This window comes from Pseudorasbora parva, chromosome 4 (genome assembly GCF_024679245.1).
Source record: "Pseudorasbora parva isolate DD20220531a chromosome 4, ASM2467924v1, whole genome shotgun sequence".
Classification (NCBI taxonomy): domain Eukaryota; kingdom Metazoa; phylum Chordata; class Actinopteri; order Cypriniformes; family Gobionidae; genus Pseudorasbora; species Pseudorasbora parva.
In genome coordinates, this window is record NC_090175.1 from 15,563,751 (window position 1) to 15,585,934 (window position 22,184).

At 38.9% G+C, this 22,184-nt stretch overlaps 1 protein-coding gene across 2 annotated transcripts in view; it reads left to right on the forward strand.

Annotated features, from left to right (window-relative positions):
* Positions 1 to 22,184, forward strand: part of itsn1 (intersectin 1 (SH3 domain protein)) — a 60,806-nt gene that overhangs the window by 13,823 nt on the left and 24,799 nt on the right. Inside the window, exons 2-18 of one of the 2 annotated variants that reach the window (XM_067441033.1) lie at positions 6,395 to 6,458; positions 7,724 to 7,819; positions 10,099 to 10,162; positions 11,240 to 11,400; positions 12,283 to 12,465; positions 12,557 to 12,635; positions 12,763 to 12,872; positions 13,659 to 13,722; positions 13,995 to 14,132; positions 14,345 to 14,454; positions 15,311 to 15,573; positions 16,496 to 16,645; positions 16,823 to 16,963; positions 17,301 to 17,388; positions 19,209 to 19,348; positions 20,660 to 20,746; positions 22,060 to 22,143. In XM_067441033.1, the coding sequence (XP_067297134.1) occupies positions 6,431 to 6,458; positions 7,724 to 7,819; positions 10,099 to 10,162; positions 11,240 to 11,400; positions 12,283 to 12,465; positions 12,557 to 12,635; positions 12,763 to 12,872; positions 13,659 to 13,722; positions 13,995 to 14,132; positions 14,345 to 14,454; positions 15,311 to 15,573; positions 16,496 to 16,645; positions 16,823 to 16,963; positions 17,301 to 17,388; positions 19,209 to 19,348; positions 20,660 to 20,746; positions 22,060 to 22,143 (1,986 nt within the window). In that variant the 5' untranslated portion in view covers positions 6,395 to 6,430. The remainder of the gene's footprint in view (positions 1 to 6,394; positions 6,459 to 7,723; positions 7,820 to 10,098; positions 10,163 to 11,239; positions 11,401 to 12,282; positions 12,466 to 12,556; positions 12,636 to 12,762; positions 12,873 to 13,658; positions 13,723 to 13,994; positions 14,133 to 14,344; positions 14,455 to 15,310; positions 15,574 to 16,495; positions 16,646 to 16,822; positions 16,964 to 17,300; positions 17,389 to 19,208; positions 19,349 to 20,659; positions 20,747 to 22,059; positions 22,144 to 22,184) is intronic. The other variant, XM_067441034.1, reaches the window with a different exon arrangement.

Here is a 22,184-nt window from a genome sequence, read left to right on the forward strand (position 1 = left end):
GCCCGTAGGGCTCTAAAGCGTCGATTCAATCTGGCAACACTGATCACACATGTAGCCTACATTTACATTCCAATAAAAGTTATTGATAACATTACTTATAGGCAACTAGTCATCATATCTTCCGCTTCACGAAACACATGTTAATGCTCAGCAGTACAAATAAAGGTATATTTCCATTGTACTAAAATGCATTAATTTTCAATGGGTATGCGGCTGAAACAGGTAGCCAGTGCCTCCCAAATTTTTCAACATTAACATTTTAATATAACATTATAGTCATTATGGCCTTTAGAATTTTTTTTTTTTGAGGTGGGGTTGTGCACTTTAGGCCCCTGTGGTGTGGCCTAAGCTTTTGTCTTTAATGGCATTTTTTTCCTTACATTACTTTTACTTTTATACTTTAAGTAGTTTTGAAACCAGTACTTTTACACTTTTACTTAAGTAAAAAGCTTGAGTTGATACTTCAACTTCTACAGAAGTATTTTTAAACCCTAGTATCTATACTTCCACTTGAGTAATGAATGCGAGTACTTTTGACACCTCTGCAGTAGACAGTAGATCTCACAGTAGATCTTAGAATTTAGTAGACGTTGCCCAAGCCTAATAGGGACTACGTTGAGTTTTTTACTTATGCTGATAGTATTAAATGCTTAAATTCATAAGTTTTTACTTTTATAAGATTACCATAATGATCAAATGCTGTTATTAGTCACATGGCTTATTTTGTGCAATAATCCACAAGACAATGCAAAAATGTTTTTGGGTTTTTATACATCATCACTGCAGCAATTAAACTTCCTCACCCACATTCATCTTACCTTGTGATTTCATCCCTGCTCTCTTTGCCCCGCCCTCTCTTGGTTCAGTTTTCCGGATTTGGATCATTGAGGCAGGAGTGAATGAATAGGAGTAAAACTAAATTTGTCTGAGACATGCAGATCGTCTGAAAGCATTGGTTTGTTTGTGTTTCATACTGTGTTCCGCAGAAAGTTTCCCTTTCCTGGGCTTTCATTCAGATTGGCTGTGTTTGAGAGCATTGTCCCGAGGAAAAGCTTCATTTGAATCAGAAAAAGGGTGACAGGAAAAAGTAGGTCAGATGCTCAAAGACACACACACACACACACACACACACTTACGGTCATTAGCAGGACTGTGACAAGGGCCGGTTCTACTGTGTGGCAGTGTCACTAGCACTGCAGTGTTTGACACTGCGCTCTGCCAGTGAGAGAGAGCGTGTGAGTCACCAGTGTCCTGTTTAATCAGAGGAACTGGATGTTTTCAGTATTGAGTCAAGGCTCTATGAAGGGCTTAGTCCTCCATCTTGAGAAATACCCCTCTGCTTCAGAGTACAAACACACCCTGGAGCCAGCGCCATTCAGACATAATGGATTTCAGCAAATAGTCGTAAAAATAAGAGAAATTGCAAAAATACTTTAGATAGTTCTGTTTTCAACATAAAACTGCTTCACATTCAAATGTGAGACAGATACTGTATATGATGTGAAATGAAGCACATTCCTGCATCAGCGTTTTTGAAGGCAGAGCGGTGTGATCTGGTGGTCAGAGTGATGAAACATTGTGATTTCCACACAACTTCAGTTTCGCAATTATTCTCTGCCAGCTCTTCAGAAGAACAGTCATCGAAATCAGCAGTTGAGTAACCATGTTAGTGTATATCTGTTTTTTTATCACATTTTATTTACAGTACATTCCATTATTTCTAATAATTGAAACATCTCTTCCAGTATCATCTTACCTCTTTGACATTACGTATTACGCATAATTTCTGACTTGGTAGTTTTAACTGGGGCTCCAAAGCTGTTAAGAAACGGCTTGAACAAGAAAGAAATGCAGGATGAGTCAGAGGAGTAATGTAATTTTGATTGCAAGCAAGAGGGAAAGTTAAGAGGGCTAATGAATTAAATGATGTGAACAAATCAATCATTTATAATAATTTATTATATATATTTTTTTTATTGTACTACCTACTATTGCTACAACAGTTTTTTTTCTCTCAGTTACTGCATGTTTGTTTGCTTTGTAAATCCCTTTCAGTTTGCGCTGTGATTGGACCCTGTGGAGGCAGAGCAATGTATTCCATTATGCAGGAGTTGAAAGGAAGAAAAGGGTGGAGGAAAAATGAGAGAGAGAGAGCGAGAGAGCGAGAGCGCAGTCTGGCACTGATTAAAATATTTTGGCCAAGGTGCCCTGGGTGTCTCTGCTGGAGACTGTGTGTTAGAGTGTGTGTGTGTGTGTGTGTGTGTGTGTGTGTGTGTGTGTGTGTGTGTGTGTGTGTGTGTGTGTGTGTGTGTGTGTGTTTACACAGCTGGGAGATAACCAGTCCCAGTCAAGCCTTCAGATAGTTCTCTTACTTTCTCATTGTTTTGTGTCCAAGTGTGTTACTGAGATTATTTGTTTGTCAAACTTACTGTAAATGAGTACTACTATATATATATATTCACACTCACCTAAAGGATTATTACCTGTTCAATTTCTCATTAATGCAATTATCTAATCAACCACTCACATGGCAGTTGCTTCAATGCATTTAGGAGTGTGGTCCTGGTCAAGATGGTAAATGGACTGCATTTATATAGCGCTTTCAACAGACCCTAAGGCCATCCAAAGCGCTTTACATTTTTTCCTCACATTCACCCATTCATACACCGACGGCGATGTCAGCCATGTAAGCTATGCCACTTAATCCAGCTCGTCGGGAGCAGCTGGGGTTAGGTGTCTTGCTCAAGGACACCTCAACAATTGGTCAGGTGCAACCAGGGATAGAACCACCAACCTTCCGGTTTATAGACAACCGAAATGAACCACTGAGCCACTGCCGCCCTGGTCGGTGGAGTTCAGGAGACAATCTCCTGAACTCCAAACTGAATGTCAGAATGGGAAAGAAAGGTGATTTAAGCAATTTTGAGCATGGCATGGTTATTGGTGCCAGATGGGCCGGTCTGAGTTTTTCACAATCTGCTCAGTTACTGGGATTTTCACACACAACCATTTCTAGGGTTTACAAAGAATGGTGTGAAAAGAGAAAAACATCCAGTATGTGGCAGTCCTGTGGGTGAAAATGTCTTGTTGATGCGAGAGGTCAGAGAAGAATGGGCCGACTGATTCAGCTGATAGAAGAACAACTTGTAATAACTGAAATAACCACTCGTTACAACCGAGGTATGTAGCAAAGCATTTGTGAAGCCACAACACGCACAACCTTAAGGCATATGGGCTACAACAGTAGAAGACCCCTCCGGGTACCATTCATCTCCACAACAAATAGGAAAAAGAGGCTACAATTTGCACGAGCTCACCAAAATTAGACAGTTGAAAAAAAATGTTGAAAAATGTTGCCTGGTCTGATGAGTCTTCATCCATCCCTTTATGACCACCATGTACTCATCCTCTGATAGCTACTTCCAGCAGGATAATGCACCATGCCACAAAGCTCGAATCATTTTAAATTGGTTTCTTGAACATGAAAATGAGTTGACTGTACTAAAATGGCCCCCACAGTCACCAGATCTCAACCCAATAAAGCATCTTTGGGATGTGGTGGAACGAGAGCTTCGTGCCCTGGATGTGCATCCCACAAATCTCCATCAACTGCAAGATGCTATCCTATCAATACGGGCCAACATTTCTAAAGAATGCTTTCAGCACCTTGTTGAATCAATGCCATGTAGAATTAAGGCAGTTCTGAAGGCGAAAGGGGGTCAAACTGTATTAGTATGGTGTTCCTAATAATCCTTGTGTGTATATATATATATATATATATATATATATATATATATATATATATATATATATATATATATATATATATATATATACAGTTGGTGGGTTGTGGTGCTGGTAATAAATATAAAATTGTACATCTATGGAATTCCTCTGATGAAGTTTATTGTACTAATGACTAACATCCTCACAAAGAAGTCTGTCACAATGAATTCCCTTTAAATTTACAATGAACATTATTGTAACTTAAATGCACTACTTGGCTGTTTTAGTATTCACTAGTGTCTGTTAGTTCTAAATGGTCCTGTTGTTTGCTGTGTTCAGACTTAAAGGGATACTTCACCGCTTTTTCATATTAAACTATGTTATTCCCTTAACTAAGACGAGTTGACACATACCTCTCTTGTCATAGTACGTGGTCTTAATCGCTTAAAAAGGAGAACTATAATGCATGGCGGAATACTCCCTCTCATCTCCCCCTCCCCCTATTGACAGAAATGAGAGCAGGAGGGGGAGATGTGAGAGAGGATGTTTCAGGCGTGACTTTTTACTGCGCCGAGTCGAAGTACTCTCAGAAGTGCTATTCCGCCATAAATTATAGTTCTCCTTTTTAATCTGCTTAGAAAAGCGGCATGTTTTATTTTATGTCACCATTCTTGATCGTTCAACTATTCGTGTAACTGTATTTAAATAGGAAAAACGTGGAGGTGTTTGGTCGCTTCTAACTTGATCTCTGAATGGTACCATAGTGAATGAACTGGGCTTAGTGGGCTAGGCTAAATGCTATCAGATCGTCACGCCGCGTCAGAGCGATTAAGTGCACGCACTGAGACGAGAGAGGTATGTATCAACTCGTCTTAGTTAAGGGAATAACATAGTTTAATATGAAAAAGCGGTGAAGTATCCCTTTTAGTTTTTTTGTGCTTTTTCTTAGAGAAGATAAAATAAAAAAGGAGTTCATATATCTGACTGCTTGTATTCAATTGGCAAAAATATCGCCATGTGCATTAATATTGAAAATTGAGAATGCAATGCCTTGTGATACATCATGATATCGAACTGAATCGCTGACATGATAATCGTACTCGTATTGAAGCGTGAGACCAGTGACAAGTCACACCCCTACCCTCTCCATGTAATTAAATGGGAAGTGAGCCAAACTAAATAATCCAATTATACTTAACTTTTTTTTCTGAAGCTTTCTCTCACTAAGTAGTTCTCATCATGTTCAAAGGTGTTTTCAATAAGTTTGGTTTTAGTTAGTTATTTGAATTCATAAAAAGGGGTGTAACTTCATGATTGACTGCAGTTCTTTTGATTGAGACTGTGGGAGTATGGGCTGGACTGTGATACTGTGGCTCCACTTCAGAATTACTACTGCACAGACTCTTGCTTCAAATGACTTAACAACAACCATTTCTGGGATATTTTGGCTTAATTTTAATAATGGCATTTTGGGGGCCTAAAAAGCACAAAGTTTTGAAAACAATGAAGTTTGAGTCGAGTGAAGAGTGTCGTTTTGATGTTCGTTTTGTTGTGGTCTATACACAAAAAAAGTTTCAATTACATTTTTTAGCACATTTCTTGTCATGTAAAAGTGCCCTTAATGAGAAAGCGGGAATTTATTTGTGGAGAGTTGTGTGTCTTTGTCCTTCCTCTCACAGGAAGTTTCCTGAAGGTCAAAAGCGATTCACTCAAATGTCTCTTCTTCTTTGTTTAAAACAAGTGACTTTGCGTTTCAGGGCGATGAGCCGTGTCTTGTTTCTTTGTGTTGTTTCTTAGAGGTTGAGGGCATGAACGTTTTGCTGGGCGGTATGACCAAAAATTTAGATCATGGTATTTTTAAAAATATTACTGGTTTTGCGGTATATGACGGTATTTTTTTTCCCCATGCATGACCGGGTGTTACTGTTAACCACATTTTCTACTGACTGAGAGAGGAAATACTGCAGTAGAAAAATTCCACACTAGAATTAATGCAGGTTTGCAAAACCCCACAAAATGATGCTGTGTAGAGACAACAACCAATAATAGCACTAGTCTCTTAAAGGTTCCGTTCCTGTGTGTTTTCGAAGCTTTGATTATGTTTACAGTGTGCAATATAACATGAATTCATGTTTCGCGTGTAAAAAAACACAGTATTTTTCACACAATTTACTTATCTGTACAGCGTTGTTTCCTCTGTCCTAAAAACGGCCTGATGATTTCCTTGTTCTATGAAGTCCCTCCTTCAGAAACAGCTAAAACGGGTTCTGATTGGGCCAGCGCTTCCCGTGTTGTGATTGGACAGCAGCTTAGCGCGCTTTGCCCGGAAAGGTCCCGCCTCTTACCATAACGGGGAGATGCAAGCGCTGAAAAAATATATAGTTACTTTTTTGCCCATTGATCTTTGAATTTCCGGACGTCTTCATCATTGTCTTCGGTGTATCAGAATAATCCAATCCCAAATAATGTCATCGCGTTCATGATTAGACGTTCCGCTGTGTCCGTGTAGTTATTTGCACATATTTCATTTTAAGAAGACGTGATTAAATGTGTGTGCATACACAGTGCTGATAAATGTTTAGAGCACTACTAGATTATATGAAATATGAACATTAAAAATCTTAAACGTTAGAATGAAAGCTCAAGGTTTCTTTGTGTTGTTTTGCAGGAGTTTGAGGCTGGACGGCAGCTGACGGACTGAACCATGGCTCAGTTTCCCACGCCCTTCGGAGGTGAGTTGATGCCTCGAATGACTGACTGACACGCGTGTGTTTGTGATTGAAGGTGGTTGGATGTGTGTATGAAGTGCAGTGTGTGTTTGGGAGAGAAAGGGAGGAAGAGAGAATTAATTCAAGTGAGTCAGTGAATGTCTGAAAGAGTCTTTGAATAGAAGAGAAACACCCTCACAACTGTTGTCACTTTGGCTTTTATATGTGCGTTTCATTTATGTTTTAATGTGGGTTATTTATATACATTGAAATCATTCAAGTCATTCAAATGATTAACTTTTTAAATATAATTATTATGCATCATGATATTATCTAGAGCTGGAATAACTAATAGATAAAGCCATCAATAATGAGAGTAATCTATTAATCTAATGTAATTACCATGTTCAGATGAGTAAACGTGTTTTTCCTCATACCGGTTAACATTTAGTCTGTCCTTTTGTTTTTAATTGAGTAATTTTATTTCTTTTTTAGGTTTTACAAAATTTCAAAACTCTTTGTTTAAGGTTAGGACCTAAAAGTAACTTTTGCCATGCCTGGTTGGTGCCTGGACATTTGACTGAAAGTTATGACAACAACATTTTACATTTTTTAATTTCACAATTTTCAGGTACAGACATTTTAAGTTATCAAATGTAAAATAACAGTCTTCACTGTAAAAATTAAACATAGATTAATTCTTATTAAAGTTATAAAAATTATTAAGTCAGGGGCATTGAGTGTTTTTTGTGTGTCTTTTGTTGTTTGATTAACATCAAGGACATTGTTGGCAGCAGATAGCCTATATATTAGGATACTTTAAGAGCTAATGCACAGGTGCAATATACTGATACACGTTTTCGTTCTCAACTGTTTATGCTCACTTAAGACAAAAACTGACAATGTTTACGAGGATTCTTTTTGCGCTTGAACGTTTCAGTTAGCAAGGCCTATGCAGCACTGGCCTGTTAACTGTCCCAAGCGTCATTCACGTTCATCTTCTCACAACACTGTATTGCTAGAATTCATAAAAATATTACCAGCTATATACTCCCCAATGCTGATTTTTACTCTCATTTTCTTCTGCATGTGTTAATTTTTGACCCTGTTATGGTAGATTTTGAATACTAGATTACACCGTATATGACTCTGGATTTTCTCAGGGTTGTTTTTTTACACAATAATGTCAGTAAGAATTGTTTTGTGTTTAGCTGTGACCTCTGCTTAATGAAAATGTTAGCAGATTGAACACGTTTAATCATGATGCTGATGATTGTTTGTCTCTGTAGGGGGGTCGGATACATGGGTTATATCTGTGGACGAGAGAGCCAAATATGACCAGCAGTTCCACAGTTTGACCCCCACACCTGCTGGCTTCATCACAGGTAATCACCACTGGTTTTCTTGCTATGAGAAAAGTAAAGAACTCTCATTAGTGCTGATGTTTGCCAAAACCCTTTTGGAGTTTGATGCTCTCTGAAATATGGGAAGAAATCCTTTGAGTTCTGTGCCATTGCAAATGACCACAAGCTGTGCAGTCAGTCAAAGACTTGTGGTAGTCAGATTTGTATGCCTATTATTTCTCTGTAGGATACACAGACACAGAGAGATGGAGCAAATTAAGTGAAAACAGAAAAACAAAAGCAACTACCACTTTCCCATCATTCTTTTTTTAAACACATCCACCATGCTAATAAAAATTCCATGGATATATACAAACCATACGAAATATACAAACCATAAATAGGGCAGTGCTAGCTTAACGTTTTGAATATGAATCAAGCTGATCAGTTTGTTTCACTTAAAGTAAATAGGCTACATATGTTGTAAATATTCACATATTGGAAAAAAAAGATATAGGTACATTTATAAGTGCCACTTTTGTGCACCCTCTTGTCTTTGTTGCTTGGGATTGCCACTTTAGTTGTTCTTCTCCTACATTGGTTTGCAATGCCGAATTGCCAATCAGATTATTAAATAAACATGCTCAATCGACTGGAACTAAAGCCGCCGGGGCAGAACACACCACAAAAACTGCCGCGCAACTTATGCTCAACCAACTGTCAGCTTGGTGTGTCCCATCCCTTAAAGTACTATTAAAAAAACAATCAGAGAACTGTTAATATCAGTCACAGTACCTCCTCAGATGAAACAGACAAACCATCCCAAGTTTACTTTTAGTCAGAAGAGCAAACATCTAATGCTTGTGTAAACGTTTGCGCAATGCTGGTCTGATTCCCTGCTAATATGTAGTAAAAGTTTCAGTTGTGAGGTGACAGTGTATAATGTTAACAGAATCAACGAGAGAGGAAAAATACAGAGAAGGAAACAGATCAGGGTGTGGCATGTTGCAGAAAGGGTCATTTCTCTGTCATCTTTGCTGAGGCTGTTTGTTTTCGGAGTCTCTAGTGGACACTTTGACATGTTTGTTCCTGTTATAGAAAGCAGTCTGTCTCACTGGACTTTCTTTAAAAATATTTTGCCAGTCTGAGGAAAATTTTGGAACATGTTTTCTAGCCAAACTGTTCATATATTGCATTGAAATCAATGTTCATTGTACACAAAACAAACTTCATAATATGTTTGTGCGGTGTAGACACATGTCAAATTAACCTCCAAAGGGCCAATCAAAATCACAAGACTCGAGCAGTAAAACCAGCTTGTCCCAGCTGGACTTTGGATGTCTACTGAAGAGATGGTACTTGTGAGTTTCCTGTTGACCAGTGGATCTCAAAGAGCCTCTTTGTGTTGACTGAAGGAAGGCTGAAATTGTGAGTGGCCAACAGGCAGACAGGAACGGAGATTGAGTCTGTTTTTGGCTCTGAGAGTATAAAGGCTGTGTGTGTGTGTGTGTGTGTGTGTGTGTGTGTGTGTGTGTGTGTGAGCCTGTTTATGTGGTTTATGAGGACACAAATTTGTATAACTACATGGGTATTACACTGGTATTACACTATAAATGTGGTTTATGAGGACATATCAAATGTCCTCATAATTCAAATGGCCTTAAAAACATACTAAATGATGTATTTTTGAGAAAGTAAAAATGCAGAATGTTTCCTGTGATGGGTAGGTTTAGGGGCAGGGGCAGTGTAAGGGGATAGAAAATACGGTTTGTACAGTATAAAAACCATTACGCCTATGGAGAGTCCCTGTAAACCACATAGACCAACATGTGTGTGTGTGTGTGTGTGTGTGTGTGTGTGTGTGTGTGTGTGTGTGTGTGTGTGTGTGTGTGTGTGTGTGTGTGTGTGTGTGTGTGCGCGCGCTGAAGAAAACACCTGTTGTCAAGAGGGAAACTGTTTAGAGGAAAGTGAAAAGGTCATCAAAGCCACTACATAATTTTGCTTTTAACACAGCAGAGGCACAACCTCTCACATTCACGTCTCATTGCGGTGTTGGTTGGTAGGTTGTAAAAGTGAAGATGTAGGTTATCCGGGCTGAGTTTATCATCAGTATAGGCTGTCATGAGAGCAGGAAGTCAGCTTGATAGGTTAGATAACATATGAGCACACTAAATTTTCTTACTCAAGCTGTAGCCAGCAGATCACTCGCCCCATAGGGCAATGTCACTCAAGTGCGGTCAATAAACCCTGAACATGTTTGTTGACAAGATATACACTTAAGCATACTAATTTCATTATTTTCCCTTCCTCTTTCTCTGTAGGTGATCAGGCAAGGAATTTCTTTCTGCAGTCAGGTCTACCTCCCCCCATCCTGGCCCAGATATGGTACAATTCCTGTGTTACATACATTCATAATCCCAGAGCACTACTTTCACAATCCATTATGTGCTACTGGCCAATAATTGCAATCTACTGTAAAGAATATCCCGTTAAATGTACAGTAAAAAAAAACTAGCAGCTGTTGTTGCCAGAAATTCACTGAAAAATATATATAAAATATAACAGCTTTTATATTTTATAGCTTATAACCATATATTTCATTACAATTTATAAGATTAATATACCTACATCTGTGTTTTTAAAAAACATACTGATAACCAACATAATAATACAGGTGGTACACAGTAGAAAACCACAATTTTCATCATACAGTAAGTGGCATGTCAATAAAGCATAGATTCATTTAAAATGTAATTTATTCCTGAGATGGCAAAACTGAATTTTTAGCAGGCCTTTTTTTAATCTTCAGTGTCACATGGTCTTTCAGAAATCATTCTAAGATCATTTCTTATTATTGTCAACGTTGAAAACCGCTTTAGCTGGAAATCATGATATTCTGCCATTCAAAACTTTTAATTTTCCAAAGGCACATTAAATTGATCAAAAAAGACACAGTATGAAATTAATAAATGTTACAAAAAAAGTTATATTTATAATAATAGTTGCTGTTATTTTGAACGTTATGTTCAAAGAATCCTGGGAAACAATTTCCTCATAAATATTAAACAGCACAAAAGTGTTTCTTTAGCATGAAGCCATTCTGAAGGATCATGTGACACTGAAGACTGGAGTAATAATGCTGAAAAATGAGCTCTGCCTTCACAGAAATAAATTACATTTTAAAATATATTACAAAAGAAACCAGTTCATTTAATATGTAATAATATTTCACAGTATTACTGTTTTTACTGTATTTTATATAAAATAAAGGCAGCCTTGGAGAGATTGGTGAGACATAAAAAAAAAAATTAAAAAATGACCGGTACTGATATAGACGGCGCACAGGGTCATACACAAAGAAACAAAACCAGGGTAGCAAACATTACACTATTGAAAAATAATGCAGTAAAAATTTGCTTAATATCATAAAATGTAACACAAAATCACCCTAATGTTTCACAGGGCTCTGGCCGACATGAACAACGATGGGAAGATGGACATGCTTGAATTTTCCATCGCAATGAAGCTGATAAAACTGAAGTTGCAGGGTCACCCCCTCCCGCCTTCATTGCCCCCCTCCATGAAGCAGCAGCCCATCTCCATACCCCCGCAGCCTCCATTTGGTAACAAAATACTCTCATTTTGATGGCTTAACTTATTGGGACAAATCAAATCTTAGTCCAAGACCATTTAGACCAGTGGTTCTCAGACGTTTTGACTTAAAGGCCCCACCCATGTCCAACACAAATATTCAAAGGCTCTCCATACTGGATAAGATATTTCCTCTCTTATTTCTTCTTTAATTCTGATGAAAGAGGAATTGTTGATATATTACATTTAATTTAGGCAACTCTTATTCTGCATGTTCTTCAAGAATAACAGTTAATGAGAGGGAAAAGAGAAATACTACATGTATACATACATTATGTTGCGAATGACTGATTCAGATCAGACATTGTATAGATCAGGACTACATTAGAAAAGACTGTATGCTAGATCAGGGGTGGGAAACTCTGGCCCTCAAGGTCCACTTTCCTGCAGTGTTTAGCTTCAACCATAACAAGCTAATCAACAAGATAAGTTCTTCAGGGTTACTGGAAAACTACAGACCGGTGAGTTTGATCAGGTTCAGCTAAACTCTTCAGAAAAGTGGATAAACTTACCCACTAAGTTAAAACTGTGTCTAAAGAACTACTTTGAGCAACTAGCAGTTAACTAAGGGGTAATCAGTCTTATTTTTTTCTATTTAAATTAGACCAATGAAATAGACCATTTTTATGTATCTAACTTAAAAATTAGGACCAAGAAAATAAGTACCTTGTTCAGGACTGTCTTAGATTCTGGTTCAGTCCTTTAAAAAAATTATAGTCGCTCATTAAGTAAATTTAAAGCAGTACATCAACATAATTAGGATATGGCCATAATGTCCCATTATTTTATTCTATTAAAAAAATGCTATAATTTATTATAAAATAAGTCAATATGTCTTTGATTGCCGTCTGCAGGGATGCCCAGTATGGGTGCAATGCCTGGCCTGCCAGCTGTGCCTCCCATGCCCCTGCCCCCTCTGCCTCCAGGAGTGCCAGGCGTGTCTCCTCCACTGGTAGCATCGGTGACGCCACCCCTTCCATCCCTAGCCAACGGAGCACCCGCTATGATGCAACCCATTAGTGGATTTACGCATCCAGGTAATATACACATTCACACTACCCAGACTAGCCCATGCAGTTTATTTATTTTGGCAAGATAATTCATGGGTGTTTTGTCTCTTTATCTCAGCTGCCGCTCTCAACAAAACCTCTTCGTTCAATCGTTCCAGTATCAAGCTACAGAAGGGCCAGTCTGTAGAGGCACCCAGGTACACACACACACACACACACACACACACACACACACACACACACACACACACACACACACACATATATATGTACATTGTATTAACAGACATTTCATAAATGTTAACAAAAACATTGTCTCTCTAGTGCTCCAGCAGCTCCTCCGCCCACTGACTGGGCCGTGCCTCAGTCCTCTCGGCTCAAGTACCGCCAACTCTTCAACAGCCATGACAAAATGATGAGTGGTTATCTCACAGGTATGGACACACAAAGAAAGACACATGACAAGCGTCACACAATGAAACACTTTAGTTGTTTGGTTCTGGGTGGTCTCGAATAGCCATAGCAACTTTCAATGGAAAGTCCAGAGGCCATCTGACTGACATGTGAAGCAACCAATTACGGTTTGTTTTCTTACACGTCATGTTTAGGGCCGTAAAAATGTAACTGCAATGCCCCTACAATCCAGCATTTAGTTGATCCTGATAAGCGCTCATTGTCACCGCTGTGAACATGACAACTTTCTTCTTCCGTCAAGGGGGTTTGGCGTAACGATAGCTTTATTTCCAGGCAGACACTTAAAGAATGCAACATGTCTCTTGGAAATTCTGTAGAATTCATCCAATCAGATGACTTCTTCCAAACTCCTGAAGTGTTTGAAATATCGTGTGCCATATGCATCAGACGTTCTGCCAACTGTCCATGGGAATGAAATCTGAGACCAAGACTAGGCTCTGGGTAGCCTTGCTCACATCTTATTTAAATATCTCGTTTATACACTACATAACCGTATGTTTAACAATGTTATTATAGTTTTTTATTTTTACATTTGCTTTTTTTATTACATTTTCTAATTATCTTCTGTTTTGTCCATATTTTCTTTAGAAAATGTAATAATCTAGTTTTTAATTCAGTGTATTTGCCAAGCTCAATGTTTTAGTGATGAGTCACAGTGATTACTTAGAGGAAACAGAGGCTGCTGAATCAACATACTCAACTCTCTCTTTCACTTCTGTTTCCATTCTCTTTCTTTTCTGCCTCAGGTCCACAAGCCAGAACTATTCTAATGCAGTCCAGTCTACCACAGGCTCAGCTGGCCACCATCTGGTGCGGATCCAACACATTTTTCATATTGTGTTTCTGTCTCTCATTTAAAACTCAAACAAAGTTCTGAGATGGGGATCAGTGTAGACATAAGGGATTGGTGTCTGGTTATTGTAATGAATGCATCCAATTTCTGTTCTTGGGATCTTTGTATCGCCTAGGGCCCCGTTTACACTTGATGTTAACATCCGTCTCTGGTGACTTGGGCACATGTGGACAGGAAAGATAAATTGTTGGTTTGACTCCATATAACATCTACTCATTTATCTGTATAGGAATCTGTCAGATATAGATCAGGACGGAAAGTTGACTGCGGAAGAGTTTATTCTGGCCATGCACTTGATTGACATGGCCATGTCTGGTCTGCCCCTTCCCCCTTTACTGCCCCCTGACCTCATACCTCCAACATTCAGGTGAGAGACTTTACTGAAGGCAGAAAACTACATTTTCACTTCTCTTCTTTTTCAGAGGTTTTGTCAATTATCAACTTCAAATTTTGTGCTAGTTTAATTGAAAGTTAATAGTTAAAAAGTCTAATAACAATGTAAATTGTTAGATTTAGAGGTTAGGTTGCACAAGAATGTTCTATATGTACATGCACTTGATTACTTTCCTGTTTTTGTAGGAGAATGCGTTCTGGTAGTGGTGTGTCTGTGACCAGTATACACTCGATAGACCCACGATCCCAGGAGGAGCCTGAGGAGGAGGAGAAAGAGGCAGAGAAAAAACTTCCAGGTCAGGGGACAAGAGTAAATACTGACCACTGATAAACTATTTGTGGTCTCCAATGACAAGATCACACCCCCCCTTTTTGGCATCTTGAATTGATGCCTTTTGCATCTGAATACTCTCTAACCGGATTTAACTCTTTAAATTGCATTTACGCCTTCCAATGCAATGTTTTGTGAGATCCGATACCACTTACAGAGACAAAAAGGAAAATGCCACAGAGGTGGCGTTAATTGTAAATGTTCCACCATTTAAAGACTTTAAAAATATTGACGGATAATTCTGAGTGCTTTCCCTCATTTTGGCTAATAAAATATCAGGTTTCTGGTTTACTTTTACCTACTTTGCAAACATTACACTGTAAGTGATGCTAATAGGCAATAGAAGTGAAGAAAATGGCTGAAAGAATTTTTGAAGCTTCCATAAAGGCATCCTGTGAGAGATATAATTGAGGATCTCGAGAGGAAGAAATAGAAATTCCAAGTATAGTCCAGTGGAATAATTCATGAGATATTGTTCTTTTATTTGACCAGATCAGAAGACATACTAAAAGTAGAGCATGATGGAAAATTTACAACCCAACCTGTCAAAGTGAGAGTTAATCTTTTATGTGTAGTGCAAACTTTTACATATTATTTGCATAGTTGTTTATGGTTAACAAAACTGCATTGGCATGTATTCATTTTCAGTGAATGTGGTCAGAACCTATCATGACCACCTCTGAAATTGGTTTCGCTAATCCCAATCCTAACACTATTTACATGTTAATGCTAGGTTTAAAATGGGGGTCAAAGATTGCTACATGTCAACATTTAAATGGTTTACATAAATATCTTAAAATGATGTCCATTCCTCCCCTTAGTCACATTCGAGGATAAGAAACGAGAGAACTTTGAGCGTGGGAACCTGGAGCTGGAGAAGCGTCGGCAGGCATTGCTCGAGCAGCAGAGGAAAGAGCAGGAGCGACTGGCAACGCTGGAGAGAGAGGAGCAAGAAAGGAAGGAAAGAGAACGACTAGAGCAGGAGAGACGCAGACAGCAGGAGTTGGACAAACAACTGGAGAGACAGAGAGAGCTGGAGCGACAGAGGGAGGAGGAAAGGCGCAAGGAGATCGAGAGAAGAGAGGTGAGTTAAAAAATTCAGTGAATGTTTAAGGAACACGCCACTAATTTGAAAATAGGCTCATTTTCCAACTCAGTTGAACAGTTTTACCACTTTTGAATCTGTTCAGCTGATCTCTGGGTCTGACGGTAGCACTTTTAGCATAGCTTAGCATACATCATTGAATCTTATTAGACTGTTAGCATCTCACTCAAAAAAAATATACCAATTTCAATATTTTTCCTATTTTAAACGTGACTCTTCTGTAGCTACATCTTGTACTAAAACCGACGACTAATTTCTGCATAATAATCAAGGAACTTTGCGGTCGTCATGATTGCAGTGGCGCAATAATATTATGCAGTGCCTGCAAATAGGCTAACTTCCGTCAACATAACCAACTTGACAACCTAATCTTCAGTGTATTCTGTTTCAAATAGATACAGCTCAGGATCTGCACCAAAGTAAATATCTTCTAAATCGTCTCTCAGAAATGTCTCCATGGTTACAAGGCACGCTCCCTGTGCAATCAGGTTGTTACGTTGGTTTTGTTGACGGAAGTTAGCCTATTTTTTAGGTGCTGCGTAATATAATTGCGCCGCTGCACACATGGTACAGTAGTAAAGTTCCTTGATTTTTACTGTCAGTCTTGGTACACGATGTAACTACAGAAGAGTCAAGTTTTATATAGGAAAAATATTGAAACTCTTTGGTCATTTTTTGCACAAGATGCTAACGGTCTAATCAGATTCAATTATCTATACTAAGCTATGGTAAAACTGCTACCGCCAGATACAGAGATCAGCTGAATGATTAGAAAATGGTAAAACTCAACTGTTTTACTCTAGGGGGGTTGGAAATTAGCCTATTTTCAAAAATAGCTGCGTGTTTCTTTAAGCACTACCGACGGCCTCTGTAACCCTTTGACTGTGTTTTGTTTGCGCAGGCTGCTAAGCGGGAGCTGGAGCGTCAGCGGCAGTTAGAGTGGGAGAGAACACGCAGACAGGAGCTGCTCACCCAGAGAAACCGAGAACAGGAGAACATCGTCCTCCTCAAAGCGCGCAAGAAAACACTTGAGTTTGAACTTGAGGCTTTGGTACATGCACTTCTCTACATTTCAATGTTTATTGTCTGACTAATTGTAAAGCTGCTATTGTTGACTTCTGCAACATTAGCAGCACCAAAAATAATGGTCATTTATTTGAGTGGCCCCATATGCGCATCACTGATTTTAAAAGATTGACTTCTGTTGTTCTTTTTGGCTCATATCTAGAATGATAAGAAGTCTCAGTTGGATGGTAAACTGCAGGACATTCGTTTCCGTCTCTCGGCTCAGAGGCACGAGATCGAGAGCACCAATAAGACACGAGAGCTCCGCATTGCAGAGATCACCAGCCTGCAACAGCAGCTGCAGGTGTGCACTTCTTCCCGTTTCTCTTTCCTCATCTCTCTCTTCTTTGGCTTCATACAAAAGTATAATCAGCGGTGTTTCAGCCTTCACACTATGTGAAAAAAGTCTCTCCTCTCCAGTTTGGGTGAGTGTGTGGAAGAGAAGAGGGATTTTAAACCCCTCATAAGCAGACAAGAGTTTTACACTATATCTGTTTTTTTTTTTTTTTTTTTTTTTTTTTTTTTTAAATCTATACATATAAGATATCAGTTTTAACTTGTTGTGTACATTCGTGTTTCAAAGTAATCAGTGTTTTGTGAATATTTTTTTTAAATATTTTTTTTTCTTTTGTATCCATTAGGAGTCTCAGCAGTGGTTGAGTCGGTTGATTCCTGATAAACTGTGTCTGAATGACCAGCTGAAGCAGGTTCAGCAGAACAGTCTGCACAGTAAGAACACTTTCTTCAACCCTGCTGTAAAGATCCAGAACTCTAGACTGGAGTTTTTTGGTGCAATCCGAGTTTCATGTCAGAATTTGATTGGAGGGAAAGTGTATTCCAGACTCTGAACTTGCGCACAAAATACATCCACAGCAGAAAAATACTAGTGCCGTTGTGTGCTTGTAAAGTAAACATGGTCCAAAGTGACAAAAGCATGATGCATTTTAAACAGTTAAACTGGTTACTTCTTGCCCTGAGTGGTTACCTAGTTATTGTTGTAAACACCTGCCACTAGTACTTGGTGTGTTTTTTGTGCTGATGGGACAGATGCACTGTTTGTACCCAAACCTTTGGGCACTGTTATGTAAAAAAAATTATTATTGGAGTTCACCAATTCGGTTTGGATTTGGAGTTAGTGTTGGCAACTTCTGCCATTTATTATTTCAAAGTTTGTCAAATTCTGCAAAATTGCTGAGGTAACCTTGATGATCAGCTCAACATTTGTTTTGCAAACTGCTTGAAATTCAGGACACTCAAATCAAGGTGTGTTAAAAGTTCTCGCCCTCAGCACGCCCACATAAAGCTTTTGCAACATTTAAGAAAACATTGAACTATACTCACTGTAATCTGTAAAAGTAGTTTGCAGACTGGTCACATCCGACACTGCATCTTAGTTCACAGAGGCTTGAAAACAGTCATGATCAGTCATAACTACATTATCAGATTGGTGAATTAGGCATTTTTTGAACAGTATTACTATTCATTTTTTTTGGTGATTGTATTGATGGATAAAGCTTTCGTTTACATCCGTGTAAAAGAGTAAAGAATAAAGGTCCTTTCACACCGGACGCATAACGAAAAAGCGTAACGAATAAGCGAATATTTCGCATGCGAATATTTCGCGTCAAAACCATTCACATCGCCGCGACACGAATTTGCGACGTTTCAGAGCTCCAACATTCCAAAACATTCGCGGCGACAGCTGTGAAAACACGGGCACTTCATCATTCAGTGAAGACGAGCTTTTCATTTTATTTAAAGGACAGAGAAGAAGGTTTTGGGTGCAGCCAGTCTTATAGAACAGAGTCTGAAAGGGAGGATACTAATCTTGTACAGTAGCTAAAACTTTATCGTGGCCGGTTCAGCACTTACTTTCTAAAATATGTGGGACAATTTGAGGATCTCCTCCAGAGACGGCACGGCAGCGCATCTGACGAGCCAAACCGCGCACTTCAGGGAATCAATCGATCCGAGCAGATGTTTCCAGTCGAGTCACAATGTAAACATTTCAGTGCCACAGACGTACTGATGGCAACACGTTCACTCTCCATATTCGCGGACACAATGTTTAGAAAAAAATCAGCTATTAATAAATGGTTATAAGTTATTGCTGTCTGTAGCATACAGTGGGCAAACACAGCTGCAGCTGTACAGCTTACAGTTGTAATCTCATGAGAAATGCCATGCCTGGCAAAGGTTAAAGTTGAGTGAATAGCTCGTGACATCAACTGGACATTTCGTCACCTTTTGTTTCCTTGTATGTGATTGGTTGAAGCCGTTTTTGTCGCCGCTAGAGTAAAAAAAAATCGACATCGAAACGAAAAAAATAAATGTCGTTTTTTCACCGCAGCACATTCGCGTTCGGTGTGGAAGCGCTCATTACACAAACAGCTGATCGAAAAGAAAAAACATCTCGCGAATTATTCGCACGTCAAAATCGCGTCCAGTGTGAAAGGGCCTTTACACTTTACTTTTTTGCAGAATGGTTCATGAGGATGTTAAAATCTCAAAAATGCTCTTTAATAGTTGTGATTATTTCTACTTTGTAGGAGACTCTCTGTCCAGTCTTCAGAGGGCCATTGAAATGAAGGAATCAACTAAACAGCAGCTGAGAGAACAGCTGGACGCTGTGGAGAAGGAGACACGCTCCAAACTATTGGAGATAGACGCCTTCAACACACAGCTGAAGGTACTGAAGCCCTGAAATACTTAAACACACTCACATACAGACAGTTTTAGAAGTTCAAGTACTTTTATGTTTTGCATTGTGTGTGTGCAGTGCAAAATTAACATTTGTGCAAAATCCAAGTAAAAATTGTCTTTGGTGAATGAATAAAATTAAGTAACTTAAGTTTGGGGTTATAAGGTGATGAAAATGTTTAAATGTCTTTGAAACATTTAGGGTCCTATCATACACCGAGCGCAATGTGAAGTCAGGTGCAAAGCAAGTGTTTTTTTGCTAGTTTCAGCCCGATGCTGTTATCATTTTCACGCCCAGCGCCACGTTGTTTAAATGGCAGATGCACTCACGCCAATCTGTTCACCGATGGGTGTGCTGGTCTGTAAACAATGTGTGTTCAGGCACATTTTTGGCTTGTTGCTGTTTTGATGCAACTGAAAACGACTGTGTCATTGACTAACAAAAACCTAGTCTAAAATCAACGGTGCAATATTGTTTTTGTTATTTAAAGGGTGCGTTAGTAATAATGTGCACCTATAGGCGGATGCGCAACCTGCGTACACTCTGCTTATTACACACAGGGACGCGCAGCATCACACAAAAATTATTAAATATAAAACATAGAAAAGGATTACTCTCTGGATAAGCATTACGTTTTTCCACTCGCAATTTCAGCTATGTAAATAGTGAATCCGCCATGATGCAAGTGCTCCTGGCTTTAAAAAACGAATGGGAGATGAGACTATGATTGATTTATTGCACATTATGCTCAAAACACACTTATTAAGAGACTAGGTAAAATCCTTATGGACCATGTGCCTGGCACACAGACAGTTTTTGCCGTCGTTAAACTAGCAAAAGTGGATTCGGACGCACTATGTACACCTGCGCCATACGCTCAGGTGCTTTTTTAATTTATTTAAGTCACTCACCTTTGACTGGAGAGGCAAAATGTTACTTTTGGGCCTTGTGTGTGTCTGTTTGAATGAAAGAGGAAGTAAGAGAGTGCATTTTGAGAGGGTATTAACCTTCCACCTCAAACATGCATGCAATGTATTTGATCAAACCAATAGAACACTCTTAATTTGCCTTAATGTGCCTTCAGTCAGAATGAGTGAAAGAGAGAGAGAGTGTGTAAGAGAGAAAGTAAAAGTATTTTCACAGCAACACACAATCTCTTGTTCCTCTTGTTCCTCACTGTATCTGCCTGCTGCTCACTCCGTCACCCTGTCCCTCGTCTTCCCCATCCACCGTGATTATATGGCTTTGCTGGCCCTCTTTGTTCTGGCTTGTTTCGCTTTATCCTCCCTGGTGGTACAGTCCTTGGGGTTGTTCTATCAGACCCACGCTGCCAAGATGGAGAACCTGCAGTCGGAGCTACTAATTGAAGAGCAGAGGGGGCGACAGGTAGACAACCTGAAAATGCTGTTAACCCCCCTGAAAAATAACCACCACCAAACTATTACCCTCTACTCACAGCACTGTGCTCTCTGTTGCCCTTGATGAAGGGGATTTGGAGTAGCACACTTCCAGTTGTGTCTTGTCTTGACTACTTCCCTTTACTAAGCCATCAACAGGGCTCAACTATAAGGATATTTTATCTGCTCGGAATTTTTCCCCGGTCGCATTATGGATGACTAAAATAATAATACAAAGCAACCAATAATAATAATTAGTATATACAATTAATAAATTAAATAATCATTGGATTTAAAAATAAACTTTTTAAAGATACTTTTAAAAAGGCATACATGTATTTACATAATATATCCACCACAGGAAACAATATTATGGTCTGAAATTTAACAGCAATTAATTGCAAAAAGTCCAGTACTTCATAAAATCATTGACACGTCAGTGTAATAAACATGCATACGTGAGACAATAATGCTTGGATATGCTGGTTAATGTTGAAAAAAAATTATTAGGTTCAATAATAACTGTACACGCAGAAAGCTGACTGTCACAAAAGCTTCAATGGTCAAATACACACAAGGTTTTGTCAAAATACTGTCTTGCTGAGTATTGAAAAGAAGAGAAATTTTGTTTTAATTAAGACTAAATGTGTTAAGCTAAATAACCACGATTAGTTTTCTGTCGATGAATGTATCCAAACAGTTGCTCACCTGTCTAATGAAACACATAATATGTTAAAGCGCCTTTTGTGTTTCCATGGTTTCTACAAAATAAAGCGAAAACTGTGGGTAACAGTTATGAGATGACGCACAAACACTGTCCGTGTCCTGGTTAAAATTGCTTCTTTCTTTTTCTGGATTTAAACATTCTTGGTAACATTTGGGATAATGCAAGCACACAAATCAATAAATATAACATTTTCTAGTAATTTTTGGATATTTTAATCCAAAAATCTTACATATTGTGCCTTTTAAATGTTAAGTCTCTTGTGTCAAAGGTCCATCTTTATTGTCGAGCCCTGATCGATAATATTCCTGAAATATACATTTTGAAGATACATTTTTTTCCAAGCCTGTAGCTCGCACTAATTAACAGAGCAACGGCTTCGCTTGGGTTCAGATGTTGTGTCTAGTCCATTTGATTCCCGCTCTATACTTAAAATGATTATTAACTTTAAGAGGCTCTTCATTGGGTAGAGCGGAGTACACATTAGTACAGAGTGCAATCAATGATGTTGATGACAATGATGATGGTGGTGTGACCTTTGACCCGTCACCATATGGGTGGCTCTGTGTCTCTTGCAGTCAGGGAGCTCTGTGGACGAGGTGCTGTTGGACTGTCTCGCAGCACTGCTGGCCTGTTTGAAGCATATACACTTCTACTTCCAGGTCATCCCTCCCTCTCCCCCTGACCTTTGATTTCCCCCTAC